Source organism: Spermophilus citellus (assembly GCF_964194105.1).
Source record: "Spermophilus citellus genome assembly, chromosome: 7".
NCBI lineage: Eukaryota > Metazoa > Chordata > Mammalia > Rodentia > Sciuridae > Spermophilus > Spermophilus citellus.
In genome coordinates this window covers 135,024,327-135,039,595 of record NC_138188.1, presented here as the reverse complement: position 1 = coordinate 135,039,595, position 15,269 = coordinate 135,024,327, and the positions used below count along the sequence as shown (strand labels likewise).

At 36.0% G+C, this 15,269-nt stretch overlaps 1 protein-coding gene across 1 annotated transcript in view; it reads right to left on the bottom strand.

The window, feature by feature from the left end:
* ROBO1 (roundabout guidance receptor 1) overlaps positions 1-15,269 on the bottom strand; it is a 385,179-nt gene that overhangs the window by 31,648 nt on the left and 338,262 nt on the right. The window contains exons 20-23 of the mRNA XM_081301295.1: positions 10,594-10,748; positions 7,829-8,164; positions 5,865-5,972; positions 3,074-3,218 (exon numbers count right to left, since the gene is read on the bottom strand). Of these exons, the coding sequence (XP_081157421.1) occupies positions 3,074-3,218; positions 5,865-5,972; positions 7,829-8,164; positions 10,594-10,748 (744 nt within the window). The remainder of the gene's footprint in view (positions 1-3,073; positions 3,219-5,864; positions 5,973-7,828; positions 8,165-10,593; positions 10,749-15,269) is intronic.

The window sequence follows — 15,269 nt, the reverse complement described above, 5'->3', positions numbered from 1 at the left end:
CCACTTAACATAGTTTAACTTAGTATATATCAAATGTACTTAGTTTGTTCTATTCCTCCAGTGCAACATATTCTCAAGAAGATGCAAAGATGGCATTGCAGATAGTCTGATGATGAAGTTCTAGACCCTGAGCAAAGGACTTTCTAAATTCTTTCAAAGGGAGAGATACTGGAAACAACTTACATAGTTCAATAGAACTCTCTTTTGAAAATGCAAATAGATCATTATTTCTTCAGTTGGGCACAAAATGAACTGGATGGTTTGAATTTAGGATGGTGAGTGAAAAATACAATACCCCTAAACAGTAAAATGCTCTTCTGCTCCTGGGCTAGATCTGAGTAGGAAACAAGATAAATCTGGAGAGTACTTATACTTTTCTATTTTATCTTATCCCAGGAATATGTTTAATGATTAGAATGACAAAGATGTACTGCATTATATAAACTGTTTGATTACTGCTCTTTCTTATTCGTTCTCTACCACCCCGCCTTGTTTACTTTACCTTAGGAAAACTGATGCTTAAATAATGTGGTTGCTTTTTATCTTTTTTTTTTTTACTTCCCTAATCCTTCTACCTCAATTTTTGTAACTCCTTCTTATGTTTCCTTTGTTATCAAGTAACCAAGCAATTTGCTCACCTATCCAAATTAGTAATCTTGAAGAGAATTATTCCTTTCTCCTCTTCATTAACCTGTCTCACAATTCATCTCTATTCTACCTATAAGGACTCTCTACAATCTGTTCCCTTGTTTTCATCTGTTGCATGTCCTACTGCAATAATCTTTTAATTGATCTCTTTGCCGCCAGTCACTCCTTGCTTCGCCATGGTCACATTGTTCCAAAATTGCTTTACTATAATACAAGTCACTGTCAGGTCGTTCATTTGCTCCAAGTAATAAATGGCTCTCTAATTGCTTAGAGAATAAAATAAAAATGCTGCAGCAAGGCATTTGAGTATCGGCATAATCTGGCTTACGTTTGCCTTCCCAGTTTTCCCACCCCTGCCATGTTAGTTCTGCAAAAGTCCATATCTCTGCATGGTCCCAGGATCCATAAAAATCCCTGCTCTTAATTGATAACTTTATAATTTTCAAGGTGAAAAACACCTATCAGCAGACTAGATTCATTCTTCCCAGGCAAAACAAATCTTTCTCTTTGGGGAGAAGTGTATATCCTGTAGTATTTTTTTTTTTAATCTACAATAGCATATTTTATTTTAACCCTTTTTAGTCAACTAAAATAGAAGAAAATATTCTATTAAAATAGCATGGAAAACAAACTATTATGACCAAACTTATCTTCACGATTTGCAGATTCTATATTCGCAAATTCACTGATTCAGTGAATTTGAAACCCCCATATCAATACTAGTGATGTTTTTGTGGCCATCTTCATACATACAAAAAGACACCAAAAATTTGAACCACTTGACATGCATGTCCCCAGCAGAAGCAAAACAAGACAACAAATACTTTCTTTTGTCAGCTCTCACATCCTTTGAACAGTTGATTTAGGGCCCACATTGCTTGAAATTTTCTTGCTTAATATCAGTGATTTCCCTGTTAAAAATGGCACCCAGAGGAAATGTTAACATGCAGATTGGCACTCCTAACTTAAGAGGGTTGTGATGTGCCTAACAGAGAAAATGTGTCTATAACAGATGTGTTTTCTCAGAAATGACACTATATTAATGAAAAATATATATTAAATAATGGTGCTTTAAATAAAACACCTATAAAAAAAGGCCTCAGATCAACCAAAATGTTGTGACCTGAGGCTCAAAGAATCTAACCCTGTATTTCCCCTAGAGACAAATGGTCCCATATTCACCAATTCAGTGTTCACAGCAACTTTATAAAACATAACTACTATGGATAATGGGAATTGCCTGTTAACATTTTTGTAAAAGAATTTTACTTGAAAATATATGTTATTTAAAAATGATTAAAAAAGAGAAGCACAGAGGTTTTGTTTTCTGTGCACAGCTGGGACTGTAAAACCCCTTTTTATAAGAATTAAAAAACAAAGCCTTTATTTCTATAAAGTCATTGAAAAGACTATTTCCAAGTAGATTTCATTTTTTTTGTAGTTAATTCTCTAAGTCAAGAGAATTCTCTGCTTTTAATCTCACTACTAAAGCAGCTGTTTTGTTTTGTTTGAGGTATCATGTTCAATTATAAAGATTCTGGAATGAGAGGAAGCACTCTAACTTTTCATTTTTTCATGTGGACTATTTGTTCTTGTTAAATCCTTCTGAGAAATAATTCAGGGAAGTTTAAACCTCTACAAGTAATTTTCAGCATAATGTGATAATATCTAAGAAAAATGTAGTCTCCAGAAATTGTGGTATGTAAATCCACATAATTATTTTATGAAAACTTAACAATGTGTCAAAGAAATTCTAACACAGTCATGTATCACTTAACTACAGGAACATGCTCTAAGAAACACCTTGTTTAGAGATTTCATGACTGTCTGAACTTCAGAGTAGATTTAGACAAACTCCCATGGCATTGAACACAAACCAGGCTAAATAATATAGCCTATTGCTCCTAGGCTCTGAACCTGTATATCATCATACTTAATACTGAAGGCCTCTGTAACACCAGGGGAAGTAGTCAGGTATCTAGGCACATCTAAGTATGGAAAAGGTACAGTACAAATAATAGACAATGGGAATTTTTCAGCTCCATTTTAATATTATGGGAAGAACATCATATATGTGGTCTGCCATTGACTAAAATGACCTTAGGCAGTGCATGACTATTTTGAAAATCACAAAATCATATGTGAAATTCTATACATACAAACTCAAGATTTCCTCTGTGTGTGTGTGTGTGTGTGTGTGTGTGTGTGTGTGTAATTCCCAGTTCCTAAAGAAGTTTCTAGAGCACTAATTCTTTTATGGGCATCCCTGAGGAGGGTTTTAAAGTGCTACTGATCAACATTGTGTTATTCAGAGATAACACTGTGAACTTCAGGAGTCAGTCTCCTCTTGGCAGTACAGTGTAACAACTACTTGGGTGGGTATAAGCAAATGTATTATACCATTCACAGGTTATGTTCCGCCTACCTTTCATCTACAGAAATACTGTACTCTTCACTGTTGCCATGGGGAGGAGGATGTGCCGGGGGAGGAGGAAGCAGGTCTGCCCAGTTCATGCCACCCTGTTTGGGAACCTTGGGTGTCCGTGCCCCTTTCTTGTGCCCTTGACTTCCTAGAGAAGAAATGAAGTACAAGTCTTTTATTCCTGGCCTTTAATTTTTTTTCCTATTATCCATGATTAATTATTTTCTGTGAATATGATCTTATAATTTATTCAGGTATATAGAGATAAACACACTTTTCTTCATTAATTTTAAACAGAATTTTATAGAAGAGAAGAAGCAAAGAATTGCCAAGTTTAACTGTAGAACGCATAGCAAAAAAGCAATAAAACCATAAATGAATTTTACAAGTCATATCATTAATAGTGATCTTCCTACAGTAATTAATTGCATTATGGATTATCATCTAAAACAAATGAGCTGTAGACATATTTTCTGGAGTGCCTTTCTATTATTTAATTGCTGAAACCTAAAATACAATATGATACAGATACGATCTATTAGAGTTCCACTGTTGCATTAAATCACTGAATATATATAATTTGTACTTGTCCATTGAAATGTTTTGGGCACAATGAAATTATTAGTTTTCTTAAGAAAGGCAGATATAGATGAGAATAAATGCTGGAAGAACTAATATAACTAATGACAAAAGAAGCCAAAAAATGCTCTTAGAAAGGGACAGACATCTTCTCAGCCGCTGTTTCTATAAAATTGTGGCTATAGTAAAATAATGTTGCTGAAGGTTCTTAATAGTTTGAAATAACCCTTCAAGTGCTACAGTTTTCCAATTTTAGATTTGGTGTATGCTTTGAACACCATAGATGCATATGTTCCCCTTTTAAAACCTTCAGGTCAAAAGGTATCTGGGGATAAAGTTCTCCCCCTGAATATATTTTAGAATCATATTTATATTATAGACAATAATTGTTAATTGCAATTGAATTGTAATTGATTTTTCTCATATGATCCTGTAATATCAGTGAATTATCTTGATTTTTTTTTTTTTTAATCCTAACTTAAACAGCTACATGTCACCCTGCATATGACACAGGTCTTAGCTTACTCAGTGGCAGTGGGACTTACTTTTTTTTAAGTCACTTGGGAATTTTCTGCAGTGTTTGTTATACCAGATGTTCTTGCCTTGGTATGTTACAACACCAAGTGTGGGCTGAGGAACAGGCTGTTACTAATAAACTGTGACTCCAGCCCTGAGCCTGGGTGTCTCTGTTCTCTGTCTGTCACTCGGTTGTTATGTACTGGGGTGACTGGGCATGCGTGACAGAGTCAACATTGGCCAGTGTCTTCCTCTGGATTTCCTGAGACACATGCATGGTAGTAACTCCACCTGACCGAGTGACTTGACCCATACAAACCTTTCCTGCACTTCATGTACTAGCTTTGCTTGCTCCCTACCTTCACCAGACCTCATTCCTTTATAATTGTTTTACCAAATATCCACAGAATAACAGGTGATGAATAGCAGCATGGCATTATGGTCTCAGTGTCTAAGCTGAGAGATGGAGAAGGTCAATCGAAAATTAATAACCTAGAATCATGGGGTTTTTCCCCTATTAAAATATGATTTTCTCTATAAGTAAGAATATAAAGATGAAATGACATCAACATTCAAATATCTAAATATTTTTTGTTTTTATGTTTTTCCCAAAAGTAGATCTTTGACAATTTTAAGTCAGTTTACTTGATTTAAAAAAGAAAAAAATATTTAATAATATTTTCATTGTTAATACAAATTAATGCACAGTAGATTCTGAGAAAATCTACAAAGAAAAAGGGCCATTTCTAAGCTCCTTTAAATAAGAAAAATTTCAACACAGGTTAGAAAATGTTAAACCAGCATACTTTAGCTAAAAGAAGGCAGCAAACTGTGAATGGGATGTTCTTTACAGAAGGAGGTAGAGACACTTGGTTAAAAGAACCTAGCAATGACTTTGATCCAATTGCTGGGAGGTGCCATTTCTACCCTCTCCTGCAGATACATGCTCCATTCAAGACCAATTAGTTTGTTCTCATTGTGGTGTGACTTGCCACATGTTAGTTCTAATAATGAACCACCTTTTAATTAGAAAAACAGGACTTAAGTACCATCAAGCTCCCATCTGCAACCCCTATCAGGAAAACAGCTGGCAAACAGCTGCCCCAGCATGAAGACCACAGGGAGGAGTCTCTGTGTTTTTTGAGGCATGGACAAATTGAGGCTGGGAGGTTGCTTTATAAGGCTCTTGAACAAGAACTGAAGGATCACAGAGAGAGTACAAACTGAGACAGTAGCTGGATCTCAGGTTATTGTTTCTCAGGTTTTTATAGTGCTGAAGTGTACTTAAACGTTACTTGCTTTAATAGCATTATTTCAAATGGTAACAGATTTATCTGATTACCTATATGTACAACATTTCTTATGTTATATTTTGGAAAAGGGAGAAAAAAGTTTCAGCTGCCTTTAAAGTTTAGTGGTAGCTGCTTTTAAATTTTAGTTCATACTTTTGATTTACTGATAAAGGAAGAAAACAGGGAGCTTAGTATTTGATACCTAATGGAAAATAAAATGGTTTACTGAGAATTCAGTCCCTTAAACTGAAAAAATAAGACCCATGTCTGATATAAAAAACAAAAACCCAAGCCTGATATAAAGAAAGATTAGATTCAAATGATATAAAGTGATTCAATACTTCAGTCCATCTGGGGCTGTACCATCTTTTAAACAAAGAGGTTGATGTTTCCTGGGATCCCCTTACCAGATGTACTACTGCCCCGATCCGAACTGTTGTAGGATCCTCCCGTATTCTGGTCATATGATTGATTGTATGGAATCGTTGGAGGAACTGTGTCATTTGCTCGATAATCTAGATATTTCAGGTGGAAAAAAAATGTACATTTATGTTTTCTTTGTGAGTTATTTCACATCTCTTTATTTTGTTTATATTTCTGAGTACATTAAGAAGTCAATTGTCTGTTTTTCTCATTTATTTTTAGATTCAAATTGTCAGGCTATAAAAAGACTTACACTCAAAATGGATGTCTATATATCCATTTAAAAATATAGGAATAGAAACTGGGGGTATAGCTAAGTGGTAAGGCACATACTTAGTATGCATGAGACCCAGTACCCTCAATCAGTAGTACCCTCCCCCCAAAATATGTACATACATGTATATATAGTAACAAAATAATTCTAACAAGAATAAATCAGAAAATGCCACGTCTGCAACTCATAAAACATAAATTGCAATAAAATAAAAATAAAACGGAAACTTGTCAGCTAGATGATATCTCATAAAAATGTATCCCTGATAAGAAAATAAAATATCTAATCTGCCCCAGAAATGCTTCTCCTTATTTAGGCAAAGGTGAAAATCCAGATGATAAGCTTGCTACTGGAATGTAGTCAGTAATAATCTGTCAGCCTAGCTGCATTCCAGGGTCTTTATTACACTCTGACATACCAAATCTGCTTACAAGAAGTACAAACAATAAATCAGAGTTCTGAAATGTTTATACAGAGGACTGTCAGAGCTTTCTGAGGTCCAGAGTAAAACCACACACTATGGAAAAATAATGTAATGGTTTGAATCCCCACAGTAAACTCCATAGCTGCAGAATCTGCTCTCAATTTTGTCAGTCTTTGTCATCAATGTATGTAGGACTCTTAATAAATATTTATTAAATTGGATTATTATACCAGTTAAGTATCTTCTCAAACTTGGGAAAAAGCTAGATGACTTTATTATCAAATTAAAACATGACATGAACTTAATGAAATGTTTAAATTATCTTGTTATACTCTCCAGCTTCACAAAGTTTTATTTTTGAAGAAAATGCTCTCAACTCAAGCCTAAGAAAATAAATCTGTACCTCTAATTATGTACCATAAAATGCATTCTTGACCAGGATACGTGCACAACATTGCCCCATCTATTCAAATTAGAGCAATCTAGTTATAGCTAAAGGAATATAACTTTGCAAATCATGTTATTAAAGCAGTAGCCTGAAGAACTACAAAGAAATCAAACACCTATCTCTTTCAACCCACATGCATTACAACATTACAATACACAGTTATTCCCCTCAGGCCATAAAATACTATTCTGCTGCTTCAAGTTAATACTAAACTCCATTTATTTTAGGTTCTATACTGGCAGACTTCAATCAGGTCAACCCAAGAAATTGAGGTTCTAAAATTATATACATCGTAGCAATCTCAGGAACCACACAAGGTCTGAGAAATACAACAAATTGAACCACTTCTCCAGTTCAAGTTTAATTTAATTATTTTTCTTCAGTTTGATATAAAAAGGCCCTTCATTCATAGGACCATGTAGAAGCAATTATCTTCCATCCTCAAGTGGAAAGAGTGGAATAGTCTATTTATTGAAAATGCGAGGTATTGTGACAGTTGTACATCTGCCTTATGAATAAAAGATTGTATGTCCTCAGCAATCCCTCACCTACTATTAAATTTAAATTAATCTCAAAACCATTTGAAAATACTTATATATTATTATAAAATCAATTTTCCAAGCTTATTGTGGTGCTAATTAACTCTTTGACACTGGAAATTCCGAAACCAAAGAAAGAAGAAAATCACAATAACCAAAGGAAAGAGGTGACTTTCGAGTCACAGACAGTTGTTGACATCTAGTGCCGAGGGGCTAAGAGTGTCAGCACGGGAAAGAGAAGGAATAAGGGCAGAGCTGTTCACCTTTGTTCAGTTTGTTTTGCTCCATGATGTTATACTGAATTGGTGCCACTTCTTGTTTCTGCTGACCGGGTGGTTTCCAGTGCTTCTCGCTGGAGTCCCCGCTGCCATTGTTCATGTTATTGGTGAGGTTGGACTGGATGAGCTGGGTGGTGGCATAAGGAGTGGGCTGCCCTGATGGATTGACAAAACGCCCGTCCTTCAGATTTGGGCTATTGAAGGTTTTCATCTCATTGATTTTGTTACTAAGATCCACATCACCATAAACAGTTGACTCAGGGAGCATCAGATTTGTTTGTTTGTTATCCAGTTGGTTGTTATAATTTGCTATACAATCAGCTATGTGCAATGGAGAGGAAAAGGAAAAAGTCATTCTGCATGGTTATTCGTTTTCAATTTCTTTCTAAGAAGCTTTGTGAGTCACAGTAAAATTGGGATGTAAGTACCAATGGGCTTAAATTAGATCAATAGAAAGGGCCCCATACTCATATGGACTTTCTAAAGGAAACCAAACTTGAGGGAATAAGAGCATCCAGAGAATTTGTGTAGAGACATAATTGTGAGCTTATGCCAGTGCTATATGCTAAATAATTCATCTAATTTAAAATAGGAATTTCCTTTAACAACCTTTCAATAGGAATTCCACTAAAATAATACATACGTGAATCTTTAAGTGTCAACTTTAAATTTTCTAGTCTTGGGTTAATGAACTATTTGAAGCTACAGAACAAAGCACATAAGAATCCAGACAAAGAGGAAAATGTATCCACAGGTCAAAGTACTTGAGATTCTAATATTTTTATCCTCAAAAGATAAGATGAGCAGGGATAAGGTGATAGTCAATAGTGCTTAGGAGAATTTTATTAGTTCCTATCTTGGTCATATAGGGTAATCATTATTGAAGAGAGATGTACATAATCATTTTTTCATGGTTTCATAATGACATCCCAAGTATAAAATGACAATAATGATGACAAAATGAACCACACTAACCAGGTCACTTAATCAAATAATGCCTGAAATAATATCTAGTATGTCTAATATCTCATTTCACTCTGATCTTCCCTTCATTGAAATATTTAGAAATTAAATAACTGATCACACACACACACACACACACGCACACACGCACACACACACACAGACACAGAGAGAGAGAGAGAGAGAGAGAGAGAGAGAGAGAGAGAGAGATTGATTTAAGGCCTATGATTGAAAATATTAAAACAGCAGGAATAATTAAAGTCATATTGTAAAGATAAACATTTTTAAAGTAGCACTATCACTAACAGGTCTCTTTAAGAATTGGTTTCAACTGGATAACTTAATAACATGCTTGCTACTAAAGATATAAATATGAATATAATCTTAAGAAAACTTTCCAGCTTCTCTATGTTACTACTTAACTCAATCATACATGATCAAACAACAGGGATATTTGGTACACTGGATTACAGTAATTCTCATATCTAATTTCTAGGAATTGTTTTGTTTAATGATGGTTAAAAAATAATCTAAAGGCAATATACTCATTTTGCTTTGCCAATCTTTCTATATGAGTGTTATCCAAAAGGTCTTCTAAAAGAGTTGGACTTGTCCTAGACTCCAGTGTCCAATATAGCAACCACTGGCCACATAAAAGCTTTGGAGAACTTGAAATGTGGGTAGTGAGAATGAGGAGCTGAATTTCAAACTTTATTTTATTTAGTTGATTTGAATTTAAGTAGCCATCTGTTGCCAGTAACTATCATACTGGACAATGCAACATATTAATTCCAGTAGGTGTCCCTCAGCATAGTCTTTTGTTTATGATACATGACTATATAGACAGCAGAACCTGGGCCTCTGGAGGACACACACTCGTTGTGTGGATGATCATGTCCACATCTAATAATGGAGACACAGGATTGTTTCTAGGGTAGACATATAGATAGTTCTATGATTTGTTCTTTATAATTTATTACATCTTTACTTATATGCCATCTTCTCATTCTCATTTCCTTAGCTCCATGCATTATTTTATTTTCATAGGCATCTCATTTGATTCTTTACAACTATTTAAATGTTTCCTATCTTATTAATAATGGGACTTTTTGTTTCATAAGAAATTATCTGTATTTTTTTTTCTGCCTTTAGATCTTGCAATGCTCCATATCTACTTGTCTTACTGTGATGTTTTAGCATGAAATTTTAGCGAAGTAATTTACTCACACATATTTCAGAACCAAAGTATAGAACAGAGTATAAATGTACACTTACACACCTGAAATATATATGGATGTGTGTATTTCTTATGTCTTCAGGATTTACATCTATACTATATGATTTAAACTTTCATTTAATTTTTTTGTTATTATTCTTGTTCAAATATTATAACTCTGTTAGAATTAAGTCCACTCAAACTATGGATTTATTGACCTTTTGATCTTTGTTATTTATTCCTAAAATCATGAATATAATAAATTATTGCAACTAAACTTATCATTGTACTCATTCTTATAAATGATTGTGCATGACTTTGTTTTCTTGCAATCTATGCTAGAGCTTGTCTTCTTCATTCTCTGAGGAAATCTTGGTGGAGGGTGAAATATAAAAGTTTAGAAATGGAGAAAATATTTGAATCATGCTAGCTTGCTACACAGTGTTGGACATTTCATGAAAATGTGGATCAAAGTTCCCTTCCCCAGGTGGGCAGAGGGAAAGGAAAGTCAGCTGCTTCTGGCTAACTCGCCCAAGGCCAGTGCATATCTCCCTCTCTCCGTGTCCCTAACCTGGGCGGCTGTAGGTGGTCAGGTTGCTGTCGCTGTTTCCATTGCCCGCGGTGCAGCAGTTGATGGAGCAGTCATTGTGGCTGTTGCCAGTATTAGGCCACGTGTCTGCCAGCCACGGCTGTGCGGCAGGTTCACTGATGTTGAGAAGTCCTGGCCTAGAGAGAAAAAAAAAAAGAGTAAATGTTATATGGACAGAAAATAATATTTTCTATTCAGAATTCCAGCAAATATTTCATTTAATTGTTCTTATAATAATTTGGTGCATTATGCTGAATGATATTATTCCTTTTATTTACAGAGAGGCATCTATAATATATCGTTCCATATGTGTCTCAGTGCACACAGCCATACATCTGTGAACTGGTACTGCTGTACTTCAGACTTAAAATCTTTTACTGCTTACAATGTTGTATTCTGCCTTTAGTCATGGTAATTGAAAAATCAAACGTGGAATCTGAAAACACGGATGCATAAAGACTTTTAGTAACTAAAAATTATTCTAGCTAAATCTATTTGCATTTCTTCATTTTTGACCTATTAAAAAATTGCAACTCTTCTCACAACTTCATTAAAAATATGCAACAATTTCCTTTATTGAGACAATGAACCCTTCACATTAGGCAGATTTACAGATTTTGCTTCCAACCCATGTTTAAGAAATAGTGAGCGCAGACTGGCGTGACATTTTGCACAGAGCTACAATGATGTTTCAGTGAACAGTTCTGTGAGCTTGTCAACATTTTCTGATGGTGACAATGTAAAATGCTGTGAGTTCCTAAATAAACAAAGGAAAGCTACTGAATGAAATCTGGTAAAACAAAGATGTCGACTAAAAGAAATATTAGCACTCATGTTTTTTTTGGCACAACAGATGTTAATCCTCTTTCACCAAGTGCTGGAGAGGCCAAGTGCATCGGGAGTTATTAATGGGAGCCCTGGACCACCAGTGCCAGGGACTCAAACTGGAGTCCAAGAGCAGCATTCTTCACGTCCTTTTTCAACATTGACTCCGTGTGATAACTCAGCAAAAGAGGCGATGATGTATGATGTGCTGTCCAATCCTCAATAAACAGTCTGGCGCTACAGACTATGCAAAGATTTTCTTGGTGGTTTCATTTTCTTTGTTAAAATGCAATAACCAGCCTTCTCATTTACTTGGGAAGCAAGAAACTGACATTGCCCTCTAAATGGTTCCTATTTTGCCACAGAGAAACATATTTTGCAAGTGATGGTTATTTGTAAGTCACTTAAAATGAAGAATATGGATTTGCAGTCCATATATCTGTATCCATATATGTGCCTATTTGTACAATTAAGGATGCGTGTTTCCTCTTTGTTTACAGTGGGAGAGGCACTTTGAATTCTTTACATATATTCATTTATTGAACCATCACAGCCATTTTACAGGCAGGGATTGCTAATACCCAAGTTTTACAGATGAGAAAATGGGACACTTGGGAGAAGTCAAGGCACATGGGCACAGCTATATGGAGTGAGTGAGTGACTACCTGGGATTCCAGCACAAGCTGTGGCCCTGGAGTTCACACCATGAACTAGGATGCTATAAACACACACTGGAGCCTGAGGAAATTCCCTGAAGCTCTTAAACATTCTTAATGGAGAGTGAAAAAAAATATCCAAAGGCCCTAAATTCAGGACAAAGCTGCTAAAATTGAATTACCTATTACAATTGTTGATAAAAATATGTTTTGAAGCCTGGTGCAGTAGTACATGACTGTAATCCCAGTCACTCAGAAGGCTGAGGAAGGAGGATGGCAATTCTGAGGCCAGCCTCAGCAAAATAAAATAAAAAAGATCTGGGGTTGTAGTTCAGTGGTAAAACATCCATGGATTCAATCCCCAGTAACAGATAAACAAATAATTTGCTTTGAAGAGAAATGTCGCTGGACTTAAAATTTCATGCATTTAAATGCAAGCCATACCACAGATATCTAGTGTCTGTGAAATACATGTTTGTTATAGAACTTCTGCATCTAGTAATCTTTAGCTTTCCTACTTTATTTCTCCTTGAACTTAAACCATAAATGCTATCACTGTCGAAGTTATTCAAAATAAAACTCCCATTTTTGACACTGCAGAGATGATGCTGTGTCTGCAGTAGAGGTCAAGTAGAAATTCTCCACAGCTCAACTTATATGTTTTAATAGAAAGAGACAATATTTTCATGCTACTATGATTCCCTCTGTATGTCTGTGGTTGTGGGGAGTGTTAATATTTTTCCAGTGAATGCTTTGATAACATCACTGGCTTAGAGAACTTTTCATATAGATGGGTGATTTCCAACAGGAAGTAGGATTAACAACTCACATCCTGCTTTCTGTTTAGACTTGAGTTTGGAATGCTAATTATTTAAGGAAAAAGGTAAGCCATGTTCACTGTCCCATGATGGATCTTAAAATGCTGTGTGTGTGTGTCCAAGGTCTGGGAGGAAAGTGAGGTCACTGGCAGCTACTCTGACAAGAGCGTGAGAAGTCTTTCAAAGTAACAGCTTCACAGGCTCCCTGCATCCCTTAAAACTCATCAGCATGCATCAGACAATCAAACTACAGCCAAATATGAAGCAAAAGCAGAACACGTGTTGGCTACCGAGGTTAACGTGTGCCTAACACGTCATTACATCATGTTACATATTAAGGGGATAGACCTGCACCATGAAGGAAAAGAGGGCAAACGTGCACTAGTAATTAGGAGGCAACTGCCTTCAATTCCTACTCTGCTACTTGACACATTCCAATCACTCACTCTGAGAGAACCTGTTTAAACTGTTAAACCACAAAATACAAGACTATGGGGTTCCAGAGCTGGGGATATGGCAGAGGGGCCTTACAGAAAGTATTGTCAGCTGTTGGTCATGTCTGACCCCCCCCTGCCAGGCTGACTGAGTGGCCAATGTTTAAAGAGCACCTTCACCTGATGCTCCATTTCTTTCCTCCCTCTTACTGACAGGGAATGTGGTACTGGCTTTTCCACCAGGTTATCTTCACTTGTTTACTGCTTTTTTTGGAGTGTTCTCTAATTTTTCCTGGTTGAATCTGTGGTTTGAATTTTAAGCAGAGGTTTTGGAAGAGGCAACTGGAATTTTCCAGGGAAAGAAAAGAAATTAATAAAGACGGCTCCTTTGTATTTCTATGTTTCTCTCCTGCGTTACCTCAAAGGTCATTTGCCATTTTCAAGTTGAGCCCAGAGTTCTCTTGGCTTACCGTTATGTTATTCTCTCTTTTCTGAGAATAACTAAATGACAGTTTGGAGAACTAGGAGAGAGTTCCAGACAACCTCCTCATTTATTAGAGGACACAATCCAGCACCAAATAATTTCCTTAAAGTCATCAAGAACTAAATTGAGGTCTCTGACATTCACTTATTAAATAACTCATTTGTTCTTTTCTTAGGTAACTTGTAAATGACTGAAAGTTCATACAGTTTTTGAATTTACTGATGTCCTTCACTGAACTACATTTATTACATTACAAAAAAAATTAACTTATTGATAAATAAACCACATATTTTCTATAATCCAGGATCTCATATTCTCTTGTCAGAGGCAATTCTATCTACCAAGGTTGGCAAACTCTCTCTGTAAAAGGACCAAATAGAAACCACTGAAATCTTTGCAGGTCATTCAATTTCTGTTGTAACCACTTGACTTTTCTTTTATAGCTCAAACAAATGAGAGCCTGTCTGTATTCTTATAAAACTTCATTTACAAAAACAGATGGCAGGGTGGACTCAGGGCAAAAGCTATAATTTGGTGACTCTTGATACAAAGAAAAGCAAATGCATTGTCTCCTCCTGGGTAGGAGACAATGTGATAGTTGCACAGTACAGATTTTGTAGAGGGTACAGCAGGTAAAATCTGATACACTAACTAGGGACAATGGGTGGGAAGACATTGTTAGCCTGTGTATAAGCAATGTGCCATGTAGCAAGGATACAGGACACTGACATACTGAAGATAAGCTGACACAAGGGATCATAGGGCACAGCATATAATAGTGAAAAATGGGGCTGCAAAGTCCAAGACTTTATGGACTTCACATGCTATGCCACGTTTGGACTTGATATTTTAAACACAGCAAGTTCTGCTGCAGGTGGGATTTTTCAACAGCTCAGGAACTTACACAATTAGCATGAATTTCAAAGATTATTCTGCCTCCACTGGAAAGAGAATTAGTAGACAACAGTGCTAATAAAACTGGATGAACTTAGGACAGCTGGGAGCTCATAGTTTTGGCAAGGGAGAATAAGTGCTTAAAAAGAAAGAATATCAGTCATAGTGGAGGGGTAAAAAAAAAAAAAAAAAAAAAAAAAAGGATCCATAGAACACAGTAATGGTTGCAGGAAGCAAAAGAGGATGATCAACAGATCTTAGCTTAGGTGCCATCAGCCAAGAGAGGTGGTAGGTCCAGGGAGGACCCAGGAAGTTTGTGATGAATGAAGGAAACCAAGACAGGGGTTGGAGGTGAGGAAAGCCACAACGGATATTGAATTTGCTATTCATTCTCTTTTCCAGTGATCACAAAACTCAGTGTTATGGTTTGGATCTGGAATGTCCTCCAAAAGCTCTTGTGTTGAAGATTGGTCCCCACACAGCAAGGTTCGGAGGTTGGGCTTTTAGGCAATGATTGGATGGTGAGGGCTCCGACCTTATCAGTGGC